This window comes from Nilaparvata lugens, chromosome 4 (assembly GCF_014356525.2).
Source record: "Nilaparvata lugens isolate BPH chromosome 4, ASM1435652v1, whole genome shotgun sequence".
In the NCBI taxonomy this organism is placed as follows: Eukaryota; Metazoa; Arthropoda; class Insecta; order Hemiptera; family Delphacidae; genus Nilaparvata; species Nilaparvata lugens.
This window is the reverse complement of record NC_052507.1, coordinates 20,021,285-20,041,395: the sequence shown is the minus strand read 5'-3', so window position 1 is coordinate 20,041,395 and position 20,111 is coordinate 20,021,285. Positions and strand designations below refer to the sequence as shown.

The 20,111-nt window shown below is 34.7% G+C and overlaps 1 protein-coding gene across 6 annotated transcripts in view; it reads right to left on the bottom strand.

Annotated features, from left to right (window-relative positions):
* LOC111047668 (Kv channel-interacting protein 4) overlaps positions 1 to 20,111 on the bottom strand; it is a 157,330-nt gene that overhangs the window by 29,611 nt on the left and 107,608 nt on the right. For all 6 annotated transcript variants that reach the window (XR_005571168.1, XM_039426889.1, XM_039426891.1 and 3 more), the window contains 2 exons: positions 6,289 to 6,480; positions 2,287 to 2,360 (listed from right to left, as the gene is read on the bottom strand). Coding sequence is in view for 5 of the 6 variants with exons in the window: in XM_039426889.1 (XP_039282823.1) it covers positions 2,287 to 2,360; positions 6,289 to 6,480 (266 nt within the window). In the remaining variant the exon portion in view is untranslated. The remainder of the gene's footprint in view (positions 1 to 2,286; positions 2,361 to 6,288; positions 6,481 to 20,111) is intronic.

Below are 20,111 nucleotides of genomic sequence, written 5' to 3'. Positions count from 1 at the left end.
AACTCTATAGATTCTATATAGTATGATATCAAAAATATTTTTGATTATTATTCAGACTTTTCAAATGTCCAGGAATTGAACTTCTTATACACCTCCCATTACACCTTACAAAATGAAAGTTGGACATAATTTGAATAATTATTATCAATCAATAATGATAATCATTAATCAAGTATATAATTCTCAATTATGGTTTTATACTGGACATGTGTATACAATTTAGAAATTCATACAAATGAAGAACACACAGAGATATTCCCACAAGTGGAAGCAATGCACCATTAAGCCGAGGCCACACTTATCGTGTAGTGCTCTCGTGTAGTGCTCCGATCCCACTCCGATCCGAACACGGATGACAACCGCCTAGAATGGTGCAAGCCACTCACACATGACCGTCATGAGATCTAAGCCCCTACCAATCCCCCCTTGAAATATCGGACTTGATTAGGATCGGAACACTCCATGACATGAAATGTGGCCCGGGCACTATGATTATAGACTGATACATTTATTGTGATCAATCAATATGTAAGTTATGAAATGGAATGATTTTTATTCTCAAATAACATATTGACAAACAATTGAAATATATAGGCCTACAGTCACTGTAGAATAATACCTCTCACCTGGGATCTAGTCAGTGTGTGTGTGGAGGGAGGGTCGTTTCCAATCAATGTATTTTCTTCTTGCTTAACAACACTTATACATTGTTCCATGTTTTACTCCAGTACAAAAAATGAGTTCATGCACATGGTATATGTAGGCTACATGATTAAAAAAGAAGGTAGCAATCTCGTGTAATATTTACCAGATAACCATCATTATGGTGAATTATCATAAATTGAAGTATTGTAGGAAAGTGAATAAATATAATAAATCTCAGAGAACTCATATAATCTAGTTATCCATTTCTCGTATGATTCCTCTATTGTGATATGTATGTTGATTCCATACAAGATCTTAAGATCTTAACTGTTCCCCAGGTTCTCAGAGAAAAAATCCAAGATAATGAAAAAGATACTGCTAAATTGTGCGCTTGGTAGTCAGCAGCCGAGTCGTCGAATGAGAATTGACTGCCTGTATGAATAATTCATGAGAGCGACGTTGTCTGCCAAGATCAGAGTGCGGGAGTAGGGGCTGAATGGTGAGAGGGGTTGAGGGGTGACAGGAGGCAAAGTGTAGCAGGCCTATCTGAGAATCGACAGGAGATTGTGTGGCCTGAAAGCACAACCACCAACATCAGACAAGGAATAGCCGAAAAGGCAAATAGAAGAAAACTTGGAAGCCTATGTGACAAAATAGCCCCTTACGAGGGCATTAGGCTCACAGGAAAGTCGGCCAACTTATTCAACTGTCTATAGATCGGATCCAAACAATATTATAGCTACTCTTCTGAGAAAGGACATCTTCGCACTTGAAACAGAGAACTACCAAAGATGGAAAACTGTAACACAATGAAAATCTGAAATGCAATTCTATAGATAAATATAGATTTATACTTTTTTCTTTATTGAAGAGACAGCAGTGTGGTTGGAATTCTTGATAAACTTTTTTTCTAAAGAAACGATTTAGTGGAAGTTTTTTCTTCATCCAAGAGACTATGGAGAGAACAAAGTAAATTAGGTTTAAATGACAATGTGAAGAAAAAATGATGAAATGGGAATGATCTTTTATCAAGCGTGACCAATTTATTCAACTCAACTGTCTATAGATCGGATCCAAACAATATTATAGCTACTCTTCTGAAAAAGGACATTTTCGCACTTGAAACAGAGAACTACCAAAGATGGAAAACTGTAACACAATGAAAATCTGAAATGCAATTCTATGGATAAATATAGATTTATACTTTCTTTATTGAAGAGACAGTGTAGTTGGAATTTTATTGAAGTACTTATTCTTTTTTTAGAGGAACGATTTGGTAGAAGTTTTCTGTTCATTCAGGAGACTATTATGGAGAGAACAAAATAAAGTAAATGACAATGTAAAGAAGAAATAGGAATGATATTTTATCAAGCGTTACCAATGGATGAACAATAGAAGATAATAGGATTGGTAAATTTAAATTTCACTCTGCAACTTGGAAAAAAGCAAGCTAGTGAGCAAACTAGTAAATAATCAAACAAACTAGTGAATAAAATAGATGCAATAATTAGTAAAAAGAAATATGGCTTTATTGCGCATGCATTTGCGATAATCTACGAGAAATTCTGGAATTTTAGACTAATTTCCATGCAAGCTTCGATTTAATATTGTCACAGAAGAATATTTTGAGAGGAACTTTACCTCAAAACTAAGAAGGCCGCTTCGGTCCTGGTCCAATGTATTAAAAACATAGTGCGCGTATTGACTGGTGTTAGCTAAAACAGAAAAAATCACATGTAATAGCATATTTCATGAAAATGTTACAGAAAAATGTTCTATTTTATGAGGTAATTAATAATTGGTCTTCTGGAAAAAAACAGAGTACAGTATTTATTAAAGTATCCGATATACATAATACATTCCAATAAATGTATTTTACGCATTTCTAATAGTGAACATTCTTCTATTGGTTGAATTGGAATTTTATAAATAAACTGACTAGTATCATAATACGACTACCGGTACTGTGTGATTGGCTGGATGGTGCCTGGAATAAAATATTCTTTGTAGAACTGTCATATTGAAATGTAAATTGAATGAGAGACATTAAAGGGCAGGTAGACTAATGGATAAGAGAATGTAGACTCATGGTATGAGAATGTAGGTTCAAGGTATGGAACGATATTTCAGGGGTGGGTTAGGCAACCAGGCTTACTTAGTAGTTATAGAATCAATTCATCAACATTATAATATAATGTTTGTGGATCCTTATAGCGGGGAATTTCCGAGAAGTCTCACTTGTCCTTTAATGATTATTCTTCTCGCTTACAAAGTTCATGAATAATAGATGTCAATTCTCATTACTATTCACTTATTATTATCATAACTTTGCAAATGATACTGATGTAATAACATTGGTGGATGAAATACTCATATTTCATCAGTCAATCCTTGTGTTATATTTTTCTTAAGGATGGATTACACAGCCTAAAATAAGGTTACTTTTTCATGCACAATCTCTGTACAATTTTATACAATATGAACTAGCTAACTATTAATTTTGAATTAAGATGAATTAATCCAAAAATCTGGGTATTCCATGACAGCTATCACTCATCGACTCCAAAACAATTAAACAATAACAATAATAAATTATTATAAGATGCTTAAATAAATATTGCTTAATTTCTATTTCACTAGATATAGCTGTAGAAAAACTATATGGAGTAAAATATATTAAATTATGATAACTGTTTCAACAGGAATAATGACATTTACAAATTCAGTTTTTAGGCTTTATCAGATGAGAAAAAATAACCATACAATATATATCCTCTTTTGAAAGGAATTCACTAACTTTGAGTGATTGAAGATCACACTACGAATCGAGGATCGATGTTTCAGGTTGTGAATCACCCTAAGGAGTGATCGCAGGATCCTTGACTTGACAAGGGTCGTCTTGACCGGAAACAAAAGATTGCACTAGTGTCGGAAAATAGGTTGAACAGTCATCATCATCATCATTATCATCAGCTCAAGGAAACAGAGCTTGAAGACTGCATAGAGACATTGGTTGGAAAGAGGTGGGGGGGGATTGCTTGGACAATGGAAAGTGATTAATCACATCGAACCAATCACTGTGAAATGGATCGATTGTATTCCAACTTGGTGTGAATCCAACGCAATGCTAGAAGAATGGCACACTAATGGTGAAAAAGTTTATATCAACTTCCACATCACCTGAACATCACCATTGACAATCCGTTCTTATACTCAATAACTGATAATTATTTAATATTATTAAAGGGATGTGTGCTATTATTAATGACATTATCTCATATTCAATCGTTTTGAACTCGCCTAAGTGGAAGGATCATTTTGAAAGATTTAATTAACTTACATGATATGGGATTAATTTTATTTTATATCGGAATATAAAATAAAGTCAATTTGTAATTAATTTACTTCTGTAATTTGTATAAGAGTATAATTACAGCACACTACAGATTTAAATTATGAATATTATGAATAGTTTTCATAGTTCTTTTTATAATTGCAATTCATCTTCCATCAACACATTCAGCGGCGACCATATTGAAGAATGTTGTCGATACGATCCTGCTGACAGACAATCGGATGGGGAAGTTTTAAAGTGTGGTAGTGAAGGAAGTGTAGTAGATTATTGTATGAATGGAAAAAATATCTTGCCTTCATAATTTCCTACCAACTGAGATAAAATTATTGAAGCTGACTCCGGATAATTATGCATGTGGCTTCAAAAACCGAATAATGTTAATTGCACACAACTCTCAAAAATATAATAAAAAAAGGCACGATATTAACCAATGTGATTTATAAGAAGTGCTCCTGCATTTGGCTCTTTTAAATTTCTGCATGGCACTGCCACACGAATGGAGGTTTAAGGAAAAAAGTTATTAAAGTGATGATACTCAATCATCGACTGGGATGAGGTAGGTCGAGTATACAAAAACCATCTAGAAGAAACTGAAAGTATTAAGGAACTGACTCATAGTCATACTTGATAGTAGCTCACAGGTATTTCCCTCCCCTACGTGCTTTCTACTAGAATGGATGATCCTGATTAGTGATATCCACAGTTGCACAAAAACTTCCAAAATAAATGAGAGGTGAAGACTGAAGAGACCACGACGGGTGAAAATAGAGCAAGAAATTGGAATTTATGGGAGGGACAAGTCAAGTCCACAAATTTTAACCTTAACGACCCACATTATGAAAAGACGAGATAATCTAGACTTGCTTCCATGATTCATATCAGCATGATAAATTTGGTCTATAATATTTGAACATTTATATTCATCATGAGCGGGAAATTCTGTAGCTCTTTCTATCCTAATTTTAATGATATGTACTCTGATACAGAACTACTTTTTGTTTCACTTGAAAAATATAGAGGAATTATTGAGACAAAGAAGAACTGGAATGGTTTATATCACAGAAGGTTTGCTGGAAAAAGATGAATAATGACATCTCAGATATGTATGTCTGCAATTTTCAAGTTAAATTCCAGTGATAAATTATATGGATGGAAATACTGTATTTCAGAATGAAATGTGTTATGATAATCTAAATTGATCGTATGAAAATGCCTGAAAAAACACTAAATATGGTCTGGCCCTGATTATAACATTGAATGAAAACTACTTGATATTGTCAGAGCTAGTAATTTATCCGTTCGATTCGTGAAAAGTCAACCTTTAAGGTTGTCATGACAATATTTGGATTACTTGGGCAACTTTAGTCTCGGCCAATCACAGTAGAGCTCAACTTCCATTGGTCGACAGATAGTGACCAAACGTAGGGCTTCACCCAAATTATATATTTTGCTGCATGATATTTACTAGGGATTGATAATGGTTTAACAATACATACTAAAATATCGAATTGTTTTAATAAAAAAGTGGTTTTGACAGTATGAAATAGTTTCAGTTCAATAGGGATATCTACTACAACATCATCTTCACAGAAAGTTAACCCTCAATCGAACCTTACACTTTTTGGGATTAATCAGAACTCATGGGGTCAAGCGGACCCAAAATTATAAAAATTTATTTGACTGCGAATTCTTTTTTATCATTGGGTTAATTCAATTCTGTTTCCAATACTTATATGTGACACATCAATCATGCTATCAACAATAAATAATAATTGTTTATGGAGGTTTCAAAACCAAATTGAATTATCATTGCAAATCTCATTGAAAAAATGTTAGCATTAAAATTCAATTTTTTCATTTATCGTTGTCATTTTGGTTTAGCGAATTTAAAATTCTGACATTGAAGGGAACGTTCACTGACACTATGTAGGCCTATGGAATTCCAACCCTCAAGGTTATTTTTTCAACTTTGACTTTAAAATAGCCAACATGAGAATTCAATTTTCTTACAAGACGTACTAGAGTGAAATTATATTTTTGAAGTTTCAGACACGCTTTGAAAATCAACATGATCATGTGAACATTGTTTCTGGTTTACCACAAGTGTCGCTAGAAACTTATTCATTGACCAGGAAAGCTCTTGGAAGTTGCGGGTGTGAATTACAAAAGGGGAAAAGACTTTCTCACCAATAAAAGTTTATCTAGTCCTTCTTTGCATCCTTAACTTTGATTGAATCGCTGAAGCGACTCGAAAAACAGTCTAGAAGAAAGTGAAAAACTCGACTCACCTCCTTGGGGGAAGAACCGTGCATAGATTCCTTTGAATGTGTCCTCTTTGACCACGCCTGTTGGGCACTCAGCCTTGAACCCTCTGTAAATCCTTTTTATTTCAGCTTCGGTGAATCTCGTCGCTCTGCATAAAGATCTCAAGCTATCGGGTCTGTATCTCGGCTGCGTCTCTGTGTCTTCCAATTCATTATCTGCAACAACATTAAACAAACCTTATTGGAACGGGGCTTCCAAAAATAACCAGGTATACCTCATACTCATAGATATGCCATAATACCTGTTGTAACTGTGGTGTTCAGAATTGTGATTAGTGATCACTATATATTTTTTTATCAAAGGATACTGATAATATTAGTCAAAATTATACGATACTGTACAGCACTATAAAATAGTATGCAATACTATACTTTTAATACTTTACGATACTATACGACACTATGCAATTCTATACAATAATATACCATACTATACAATATTATACAAAACTATACAATACTATACGATGAAAAAATACAATACAATATTAACAAAAGTATCCATTATACAATATGCAAATGAGTTGGATACATTCAGTATAATCTTTCTAAAACTGTTAAACCGAGTTGGGGCGTTAGACAATCCAAATGGAAATCTCAATTCTGTATTTAAAAACAAATATCTGATTACAAGAAATAGTTTTCTAGAACTAACAGTTTTTGTACAAATTATCAATTTTCGATAGCCGAGTAGTAGAATTTTTCTTATGGAATAACTGACAATCAATATTCCTGAGGTTGCATTGTAATTATTGGAATATGATCAGACAGCTGGAGTAGTGCAATACTACAAGCGGGACGTGGTTTCGTGTGATAGATGCTGAAAATGCGATAGCAGAGCAGAGACCACAGATCCGGTGCATGCATGCAATTCAGTGGAAATTAGTTGGTGATGTGTGGTTGACCATTCAAGCTCTGCTATGCTGTCATTGTTTCCAAATGGATTCTGTCCGGTTGTCATGCCGTGAGCGCTGAGTATTTAACATTTTTATGAAAACCTTTGCCAATTTGATGATTGTCAATGATTTGCATACTCTGTCTGTTTGAATTATTTTGCTCTTTCAAAGGATCAATTATCATGGAATTCAAAAAGGATCGTGTGATGACTGGATGCTTCAATCGTGTTGAATGGTTCGGCATAATCATTTAATCATAGACTGATAAATCAGAAAAAATGTGATATTGGTGCAAATATGCGATGAAATACCTCATACTACCTTTGCCATGAAGTATAATTTGAACTTCAGTAATATAAAACAGTCAAACAATCAATTGAAAAATGTAGCACATCTTGAAATGTTTGCAGTCTCTTTCACAGGAGTCGAGTTTTGCATAACAAGCTGATATCCCAGGTAATGATCCGAATGGATTTGATTGGTCAGAAATGTATTCTGAGAAAATATTTCCAATTTAAGAAATAAGAGTAGGGAAGAAAGAACAAACAGGCAATACTCTTCAATGTCGTTTGTGTGTCAGAATAAAGTACACGTTGAAAGATGATTGTTTGACTCGACGTTCCACCGGCAGAATAAACGTCGATATTATTTCACTTCCGAGAACGAATGAGCGTTGCATTGTTTTTGATAGTCTGCTCGCTGCTTGTGAGCAGAATTTGGATTTATCTCCATGACAACGCGCCGCTCCACAATCCACATCTCGTTGATATAACGACGATGGAGATTTTGGCTATGAAGGTCTATCAATTATCTAGGATGAGATGAGGCCGAGTGTTAGTGAGTGGTGGATCGTTTACAAACATGAACTTTCCTCTTTCTCTCTTGCTCCGTGGGGACTTGGGTTTTTTGTAATATATTCTGCACCAATCCTTTGCATCTATCTCATTCTTGCACATGTATCTAGTTTGCTCTTTGTCGGTTGAAATAGAGTCATCCATTCGAGAATTGTTGGAATCGAGAGAGACGTTTCTTCCTCTGAAGATGATTTTCGGAACGATTTCAATGAGCACTGAGAGTTCGAGTTTAGTCGTGGGATTCGGAAATTGCTTTGGGACTACAAACAGAATGGTCAGTTGATAGAAAATGAATGTCGTTTTATTTGTTGGAAGTGATGACTGTAGAATGCGTGTTCTAGAACAATGAATCAAGCACTGCATTCATTTTATTCTATTCTAATGTAAAGATAATATGTACACTATTAGATGAGTCTGTCAAATATTTATGGGCATTTATTCATATTGTGAACTGCACTAGCTAAGTCTTATAAATAAATTTCTGATGTATGAATGCCATAACAGTCATGTGTTCGAATCCTGCCAAAAGAATAGACTTCTGATAATGTCATTATCTCAATTCATCACCCGAGACAGTAAGTTATGTGAGCATCCAGCAAAAAGAATCCCCATACATTCTATTACTGATTTCTATGAAAAACAAATATAACGATTCTAGGGGAATATCTAAATAGGATTATTATGTTGAGGCTTTCAATTTGTTTCTGCATAGAAAGTAAGAATTCATACCAACTTTATTCTTATTAACTCATATTATTCTTATCGAATTCATATTAGCTTGATTCTTGTGGGAACTTTTTCGTACTAAGAAGATAAGAACTTTCTAGAGTTCATAAGGATTAATCTTATTTCACGTAGATCCGAATAATACGGTGAGATTATTCTATTTAAGATCTTCCCATTATATTTTGGTAACCTTATGAAAATAGAATAAGTTTTTAAATACGACAAAGATATAGTTCAAGAGGAATATAATGCACAGTTTCTATTCCTTTGAAAATTCAGTGGGATAAGACCTGTTGAAACCTCAGATGAAGGCTACGAAAGTGGATGGTCACGATAATTGAAAATGAGAATTATGATTATTACGATGATAACGGTTTAAAATGGAAATATAACGATGAGACAAGGCAGCGTCTGAAAAAATTGCAAGATGGAATGAGAGGGTCTTCGTTGCAAGTTCCTCTGAAAGTCTCCAATTAAAAACATTAACCAGTGAAAAGTCTCATGCGACAGTCCCATGGGGCTGTGAGATGAAGTAATTTCTTACGCAATGGAAAAACCGTTGATGAGAGTGCATGGTAAAGGCTCCTTTAATTTTGAAATTAGTTGTTCATCCTTCAGAAATTGATCAGTATGCTCAAAACAATGCTTTCAAATGATGAGTAGAATATTTTATTCAACGTCACATTATATTATTTATTATACTGTACTTCCAATACCCTCTCTGTTAATATATTTTTAACTGCCGGTCACCATATTTTGGAAATTATGGCAGTGTACAAGTTCAAGTGTTACAAAAATATCAACATCTTCCACTCATTTTCCTTGGACAGGCTGAGAAGTCGCAAAAACTGTGAAACACTGATTTCGGGTATAAGTTCGTTTCTAGACCATCCTTTCTCATCTTTTTGATTTCCTTTCTCATGACCATCCTTTTAATACCATCCTTTCTTTACTGATAGATCTCTGTAGATACCTTTCATCATTATGTTGCTGGAAATTAAAGGTATATGGAATATATGAATTAAAATTAATTCCGATTTGATTTGAATAGATACTTTGTTATAATCCCAATATGTCATTTCAACTTATATACTAATCAGTTATTAATTGTTCTAATCAATGGAATCAAAATGAGAAAATTTTTGTTCCATTGAATTCTCTTAGTTCCTTTCTTGCAGACGTGTCCCCGTCATTTCTCTTACCAAAATACATAGGCTTCAGTATTTGAGCTTATAAGTCTTTTTGGCTTCAATTTGTTTATTCCAGCACTGTACATAAATAACAAATTACACTATTGAAATGAATTGAGAAACAATTTGTTGGTGGAGAGAGCAATATTTGAAAGATTGTGGGGGACATATCCTGATTGTTGTTTCCCTATGGCGGCGATTCCCATGCCCGTGGGCCCAGACATGCCTGATCGCATGCAATTACTGTACTTACATACCTTATCAACGGCTATGAACAAGCTTTACTCCCGTTTTATCGGATCGGCAAGTTATAATGTCGGTCCTGGTTGAAGAGTGACAGTCGTAAGGCCCATTGACGGCTTAAATTGGATATTCAGGTGAGGTGGGTCCTTCCTGAAAGGCACTTCCACCATACCCATTTATTTTTTATAGTAATCTACTTATATATTGAAAATGAGACACTGTACATGTTTTTTTTGAAAATTATCATGTTGAAGCCTTAACTTGGGCTTGGTCTGCAAATGATCCATCTTATTTTAAACATGATACTCTTGCTCATGGCAATTAACTATCGCGGTGAAATAAAGCTTGCGATGAAACAAAATCATGTACAAGAGGGAGTAGCAAAACAACAGAACTCATCGGCTTATTGCTGTTGGGAAGCATATCCTGCAATTAGCATTCACAAAACACTAATTTGTACATTGAGCCCAGTTTAGTTACATTTTCGTAATCGATTTACGCTCGGAAAATATGATTTGGTAGGCAGGTGGTGGTGATGAGGAGGAGGAGGGGAGGAGATAATTGGGAGGACGGGTATGTCGAGAGGTATCGATTCAGTTTTCCATCCCATTAGCAAGGTGATGGCCATCAGTCAGGCGAGCTTATCTTCGCGGTTGGCCTAGTGTTATGCAGTGGCCAGGCAATTTATCATCTTCTTCATCACCCGCGGTTTGGCTCAGACCACCTCCCCCCTCCCAACCTATCATTTTCACTGTTTATTTTTAATCGAAATTCACCATCCACCCCATCAAATACTCCCAGCTGAACGCCATACCTCCTCCAGAGTACTCATCAATTGGGAACAGTCAACCAAATAATAATGGAGCCCTGTGTTGAAAAGGTTCTGATTTGTTCAAGCCTTACATAACTGAAGAACATTTTTACTCCTTCCCAACTTTTCTCTTACATAATCTTCGAATGTAAACCTCTATGAAAATAGCTATCTATTGTTATTATAGAATACACCAATTCTATTTGAATCATATTATAGCACAATTCTATTTGAATCATATTATGGTTGCCATGGCAAAATTGTAACGTGTTATAAATTTTCGGCTCTAAATGTATTGTCTAAATTCAATATTTTCTAAATTTGGCTTAGTGGTTTTGTGTTTTGTTTCAGTTTTATATATGTTTAGACTTTTTAACATCAAAATGAACTTTATTCCGAAGTGAAAAGTGTAAATTTAAAGTATTGTGCTCACTATAACCTTAGTGTCCGGTTTCCCATTAGGGAACTTTGGACTATATACGGCGAGGTGGAATTATTCAAAGCCATACGCTAATAATGATGGCACAATGTTTGGTGTAATTTTGAGTTCATTTTCAAAAAAGTATCTCCACTAAAAATTATGGCTACAGAAATATAACTTGAAATGCCAAAATACCACGACAATGATCAATAATTTCGCAAAAAGAAAGATAGTTGAAGAAGAGAGGATAGTTAAAAAAAGGGAGTTGAAGCTTTATCTTTCTACTTCATCCATGATTTCTAAGTTCGCTATGCAGTTCTTAAGGTTTCGTACAGATTTACGCGCCGCGAACATGTGCAATTCACTTTTAATCAGCTGATGCCAAGCTTTTTATATCTGTATCTTACCGGTTCTGTAAAAATACAGATATAATCAGCTGATTAAAAGCTAATTGCTCATGTTCGCGGCGCGTATATCTGTACACACCTTTAGATTCTGTCTTGTTGGTATTATTTTCCCCTTATCGATTATGGAATCTATACTACTGTGTTTTCATGAAGTGATGAATAATGTAACTGGGAGTCTCCTCCTCGTATGATATCCATGCTCTTGAAAAAACGCTTTAAAAACGATCTAACACAATATTTCAATTCTTTAGTTGAATGAAACATGAGTCCTAGTCCCAAAACTTGAAATAAACAGTTGTAAATTCGATCATGAATATGGATAACAGACTCTATAATGAGAGGGATTGAGTTGAACAACTCTTGTCAAGTGTATGATAGCATTAGCACGTCTGGTGTCCGTTGTTCTGCAGTGTGAGAAAGCCAACATATCAATTGGCTACTTGTGGAGCCCACTGGGATCTCTTGACAGAATGTCCAAGTCATCGATTACAGCAGCATATGGCTCAAATTCAGACACATCGGCATCCGATGCAGCACAGCAGCCTTCCACTCAAATCCTGGCTACAATTTAGTCATGGCTTCAATTCGCCCGCAATCGAACACGGTTCATGTGCATCCCTTGTCATACAAGACATTAGAAGCTCATGTCTGACTGTTCGGAGACTGGAACGCTCTCGATTGTTATCACGCATGAGGGCATCAGTAATGATTCGGACTATACGAGAGATTTGTTTGCTCCTCTATAAAGCCAGTATAGATTTGAATCACATTCGTTATAAACCTATCATAGTATAATATTATTTCAATACAATATAATAAACTAATTTTTATATTGCAATTTTTATTACAATATAATAAAACAATCTTTCAAGTTTTTCAATCGTGTAAGTTATCTCTGATTATATAAATCAGTACATAGAGATATAAATATGAGACAAATCATGCTATCTTTTCCCTACGCATACTACACCACGAAAAAAAAAACTAGGAAGAAGAACGGAAACGAGAAACATTGATCAGTATTCTGTCCTTATACTAACTACAGAGTACTTGAAAATCAAAATTCATAAATTTCATGCAGTCTGCTTGGAAAATATCAATGCATGATAATATGAAACTAAAGAACTGGAGACTGATGAAAATTTCCAAAATGAAATGTAACTGGTATGTACAATCAATATGGTGGAGAATAATTGAGAACTATTTTTCTAATTGAATTATGAGTACCCCTCGATTTTCAAAGACACAACCGGATACGGTCAATTTTTAATAACATATCTTATAATAACATAATATCTTATAATTGGCTGAAACAAGTCCTGTCTTTGAAAATCGAGAATTACTAGTGATTTGATAAGGAATAGCTTTCAAGAAGCCCTGATAATAAAAAATGGGAAGTAGTTCATTAAAGTTTAATAATAGAGCATGCGTGAAGTGGAGTAACAAATTGATTCAGACGAATCCGTTTTGATTAGTTCTTACTGATATTATTTTGTATGAGGATGGTTCATTACAGTGTTTAATTTGAGTGCTGATGAATCGTACCTGGAGATCTGAGTTTCCATTGGACTTGTTGATAGCATTTCATTCAAATGATGACCTAGTATAGTAATGGATCAATCTACGATAACTTTGACCGCCGAACAGGAGAGAAATGCAGTCTTCAATATGGGACAAGCCAGCATTAAATAGAAGAGCATTCCAATTTCCCAGTGTTCCATGAAGCATGAAGATGGATAGAAGCTTTGTCAGAGTTTGGAATTTCCCTGAGCTCACTCACCCCATTTTCCTGGGCAAACTCCAGGAAATCCCCAAGGAGTGGCGTCATGTTCATTTCACAGATACAGCAAAAGTGCTTTTCGTATTCTAATTTTCTGTTGAAAATTTAATCGGTAAATTGTGAAGAAAATATTGCAAGTCTTCTACCTTGGAAAGGAAGCTCTTCATAGATCTCTATCCTTCTGGAATGGATTGAGTTGGAATCTAGAGATTTATTCTCATTTACGACTTAATAGCATCAATAATGTCCTCACGTGATCTGTAAAATCATAATAATCCCCAATATTCATCATAAAACCCTTTCACAACAGAGATTTTTTTCGAAATACTGATTATTTAAAATTCACATTAGATCGGAGAACGTTTGAAATGAAAAGTTCTTCCAATCAGAATAGGGACTGGTTTCATCGTATGAAAGAAGCTCACATTATTGCAACCAAGATAAAGTGTCATTATCATTACCAAAGTAGTGCAATAAACTGTCAATGGATAATTTCTGCGTGAGTTTTCAGTTTTATTTACTGTTTGAATTGCTGATCAGATGAATTATATGCATTCTATTTTGAAAGTGATTAGTGAAATAGATATATTCTATAAATAGGAATTACTTGATGTTCATATTAATATTACATATCTTGAAACGAGGGATTTGTTTGCTTGTTATGAAAGCAAGAAGATAATGGTTTCACTATACCCGTATTTTTTTGAAAATAGATGGAATTTTCAGTGAATATTAGCTATTGATCAAGACACGATACCGGCTGGTGATCGTGTGATCAAGCCGTAAATATGTGTTTCGTTTCATCTAGATACGAGCATTCATCCAGGAATACTTTTTATGACTACTTTCCAGTCGAACTCTGTAATAGAACCTGGTGAAATCTGCGTTTCAATCCTATACTAAGTTTCAATACCTAGCTATGTGCTCAAATTTCACTTACAATTATTATTAATTCCGATTCCAATCATTCCAAAATTATTGATACGTTAATATCCTATTCTCTACGCTTCGACCTCATTATAATCAGTTTCATGTATTTACATCCATATTATTTGCAGCAGTATTGCAGAAATCTCTACGATAGCGAGCAATAATCCTCATCTGTTTCTTTTTTAAAAGTAGGCCCACTGTTATCTTGAAAAGAATAATATGTCGACAACATCCTTTCTTCTCGCACTTTAAAATCTTATCTCATTCAGGTTTCTCTGCAACTTTAATGGAAACTACAGTAACTATATTAACCAATAGTTACTGTTGGATAATATAGTTACGGTAATGGAAACCAATTTAATCACTGGACTACAAACATTCGTTTTCCTGAATTGAAGATACACTGGTATATAATGACGATTTGAAGAGATTAAATAAACAATAAACTAGATCCTGTAAATTAACTGGGAGCAATGAAGATTATGTTTGGTCTGAACTGAGCTATCGCTCTGCAATAACGTTTTTCAAGTCATCGAGTTTCCAATTTTGATTATGAATATTATTTTAACTTCTTATCATTATTTAGTGACTATTCTTCAATGATTAGTCTTGGGATTTGCGCACGATTAACTCGTCTTTTAGTTGAGTGCCTTGACAGCATAAGGCCTTGAACAATACTCGTATAGGCCTTGTGTTTGAGTTATTCTCATTCATACAAGCTAACCGAAGGGAATTGGCACTTGCTCCCTTAACATCATCACTTGGTCCGTATCCAAAATCGGACTAGGCCTTACCACTATTACTAGAGTAAGAGTCATCCAACATTTCCAAGAAGATAAAAGGTAAGACAGTTGGTTGGAAAAAAATGGAAAATCAAAATAATGGATCATCAAACATCATTGATGCAAATTAAACTTCAAATCAATCTATTATAGGAAATAGGATGAAGTGGAATCTCAAATTATTATAATTATCTTGTCTTGCTGAGAGAGCTTGAGATAATCTTTATCGGGAAATAGGCTAATCGATCAGTGCACATTTCTTACTTACTTACTCCATGGCGCTACAGCCCATCCAGGGACTTGGCCTCCTCTAGAATGCCTCTCCACTCCTCTCTGTCTCCTTCCCCTAACGCCTATTTTCCGAAGATCATCTTCTACATCCTCCAGCCAGCGCTTGCGTGAACGTCCTTTCAGCCTTCTTCCACCTGGGTTTTCTCTGAATTCTCCATTCTTGAATCGCTCATTCTTTCTACATGACCCAACCAGCTCAAGCGTCTCATTTTTATCTCATGTACAATAGGTGGTGTTTTGTACAGGTCACGCAGCCCTTGATTCGAACGAAGTATCCATTCACCATCAATATATACTGGACCGTATATTCTTCTCAGAATCTTCCGTTTCCATATACTCAGTAGGTCTTCATCTCTTTTTTCAAACCCCAGGTTTCTGCACCATACAACACAACTGGCTTTATGAAATTTTCATAGATTTGTAGTTTAATTTTCCTGCAGCTATTTTTTCGTTTATATAAATTTCAACATCGTTATCTTCTGTGATAATAGAACCTAGATATTTGAAGTTTTCCACTCTTTCGAATTTGTAATTAATGCACGTTATGAATCTGTCGCCAATCTGACGAGCTCTGCTGCTTGCCAGATACTTCGTTTTACTCTCATTAATTGAGAGTCCAATATCTGTTGATCCGTCATGAAGCTGTTTGAAGGTATCTTTTAGAGTTTGGATATTTCTTGCAATCAAGTCTACGTCATCTGCATAGGTCATGTACTGCAACATTCTGTTCATTATCGTTACTCTTGAATTTATAGCTATTTCTCTTATTACTTTTTCCATGCTCAAGTTAAACAGCATAGCTGACAATACATCACCCTGTCTAAGTCCTACATTTGCTGTAAATTCGTCTGTGAGCATTCCTTGAACGTTCACCTTATCTTTTGTTTGGCGCAGTGTCATTCTTGTGAGCCGTATGAGCTTAGAATACATTCCAATTTCTAACATAGTGCACATTTCCAAGTTATAAGAAATTAGTTGCTTCATTGAGCTATATAAGATCACATATATCATTATTCTTATCTGATTCTGCACCCTAACTTTGCTCTCTAGAAAAAATGAAGGCAGTCATTCTATTCTATTCTTCAGTATTGTTATGCTGTTCTATCTCATTCTTGATGTAAATGATAATAATTTTCAAATTCACAACCTATAATTTCGATATCCAAGATATTCAAGAGATGATTTCACTATTCGAACTGATTTAATACTGCGTATAAAGATGAACTCCACTCTCCTTCACCAATAATTACAGGATAAATGAAATATTTCTCGCTTCAAGCTTATACTCAGTCAGCTTCCAAAATAATATCAGACAAGCCAGTGTTATTCTGAGAATCAGATCATTCCTTTTATTTTCAACGCCACATCACAAGATAATGTTCATTTCGAAAGAACAATATTTTTATTTTTAGATGATTCTGATTTGTCAGACTGCGTTACTCTATTGTACCAGGGATAAATTATTTTGGAAAGGGGAAAATAGTCTTTTGCAATATCATATTATCTCAGATACGGAGTCAGACATTAAAAAAGACTGCAATAATAAAAGTTTCTCAGTAGGCCTCAGTTTACAACTTTACCAAGTCTTTAATCTTATTGTTGAGATCTGGAAGCACTAAGCATCATCCCTGTACCCTGTAGCTACGACCTGCTAATAACTGGGGAGTGATTAAAGATTGTAATAGCGTAAAACAAGTCCCTGGAGCTCAATTGTTCTTTCTTATTCAGGAAATTAGTAGCACGCCCGCTGATTGTGATAAAACGTTTGTGAGCTCTGCTGATTCTCAGGCATCAACATTCACGCACCAACAATTTTAATATTGTACTGCCATTCAAAGTAGAAACATAACATTTCCCTCCGGGATAAACTCCTGCATCCCATCAAAACGTAACTGGGATCACGAAAGGAGTGAACAACTCAGGCTGAATCAATTCACATTGTAGCCTTTGTAATTTGAGTTTACCATCTCATAAATTGTGGATGGAAATAATAATCATTGAGCAGCAAACGGTTTTGAAGGTTAGTAAGTATGGAAATAATGTTACTGCAACTGTGCTTGTGTTTGCAGTAAACTTTCCAGCATCGAATCGTTAAGGATTAAAAGGGATAAAGTAATAATATTGTAATATTTCTTCAATGGGAGAAAGTTTTTCCGATTCAAAACAATATTCAATTATCATAGTTCTAGAATGCGTTCGATGAATTAGCGTGTTGAGTTTTTGATTTAATCATATTGACAAATGACATGGTAACAACTTGATATTGTCAAAACCAATGATAAAATTAAACCAATTTGAGAACCTAGTTTTGGATGTTACACCATTATCAATCTCTAGTAAACTGAAATCTTTAACATTGAGCAGCAGAATATAATTATAGTGTGTGTGAAGCCCTACGATTGGCCATTAGCTGTTGACCAATGAAGGTAGAGCTATACTGTCATCGGCTCAGACTAGATAAATTGAGCGTGCCTTTTCCAGGCCAATGACAGTAGAGCTCAAACTTCATTGGTCAACATCTACCGACCAATCGTAGGACTTCACCCACACTATGTATTCTACTGCTCAATGTTCAAGCTTCCAGATTACTGAGGTTGATAATGATGTAACATCCGAAACTAGTGTATCGAATAATTTGAGACATTCATTTTTCAAATTACAACAACAGTTCTGTTATTGTTCAAATAAATCAGTAGTTTTCACAATATAAAGTTCAAATCAAATCAAATAAAGTTAGTTATTTTCATTCTCATTCACAATTCTTTATTCACAATAAGTTATTACCATTTAATATGAATATCTACCACAACATCACATTCACAGCAAGACAGAAAAATTTCAACATGTTGAAAGATCAGATTGCTCTATCGATCACTTTAGAAGTGACAGAGAAAAACCAATATTCGCATGGAAAATGAAACTTGAAATTGATCTGAAATAGACATGAAAGTAGTGAATGAGTTTTGTGGAATAAGGAAGTCATCCAAGTTATTACACAAGGATCATTCACTACAGAAAAAAAATCTTCAAACATTAATGAAGATTTGGTCAATTGAATCATGATATTGCTGGTGACCCTGAACGATTATACAATTGCCTATCCAGTTTAGAGTGCTGATTCAATGTGTAGCTAATTTTTGCTAGTAAATTGGAATAATCTGATCTGTATGGTCCACAAAAGTCATGAGAATAAATTACCACAATCACTACTATACAGATAATCACTAATGTACAGGTGATACCAGAAAACAGTCTACAGATGCAAGATACACTAATGCAGATACTCTGATTCTACATCAAGATACTTGAAGTCGAATTGATAATACATTGTACTCTCTATCGTGAACGTGATTCACCAATTCGTAAAATACATCATAAAGAGTGTAAGTTTGTTATTAAGGTACGTACAGATATTCGCGCCTCCAACACGCTCCGCGCACGCTCCGATGATAAACGTTACACGAGATGTTACGCAAGGGTTCGCTAGAGGTTCGAAATATGTTCGAATGATGATCGCGCGCTTGTCGTATTGTTGACTTCGCTACAACCTAACCTCACACATCTGAAACGTTCAATCCAGTAGATCGAGTGACAAAACTAATTATAAAATATTCTGACCAGGGATATCCATCCCATTGCTGGGAAGCCTAATAATACATTATGTTTATTAATTATGTTTATATAATTAATTGACGATAAATATTATGTCTAATGCTTTTGTGTTGAAGTTTTATTACAAAAAAGGTTATTTCTGTCAATTTTTTGAAAGGTGGAAGGTTTACATGGGAGTTCGGCTTCTTTCTTCTAAATTCTAATATTTTTCCAATTCTATTATAAATATTATTAAAAATGTTTTTATAATTTTATATTATTTGATTTTGTTGATTTAATAATTGATTATTAATGTTGATAATTCTATATGCTAACTCAGAGATCGTAACTATTAACAAACGTTAATAGAATACTATTGGTTAGTTCGCTCTAGGAACTTGCCAAGCTCGAGCTCTTTTAACGTTCTGTTTACGTTCCGCTCTTGCTCGACCTGCGATCATCTATCGATCTGCTCGAGTGACGTTCGAAGTCGGTACGCACCTTTAGAGAGACATGAATTACGAAAATGAAGGTATTATGTTCCACCAAGCTCGGTCAAGATATTTGAACATGGTAAAACCAGGTAATAAGGTTTGCTACAAATACATTGGAATAATGATATCTATGTAGATAGTTACCATCGATAATTCCAGTGCAGCGGCTTTATCATGTTTAAATATCTCTTGACTGAGCTTGATGAAACCGGACACGAGAGTGGTAGGAGTGCAAAAGTGCATTAAATAGAGTGTTATTTGATTGGAAAGACGTGCATTTCAAAAATGAAAGTACTATGCCCGATTTTTTTTAACGTCGATCAAGACATTTGTCGTTATCAAATCAACAGTTAGAGTAATGGTACATACAA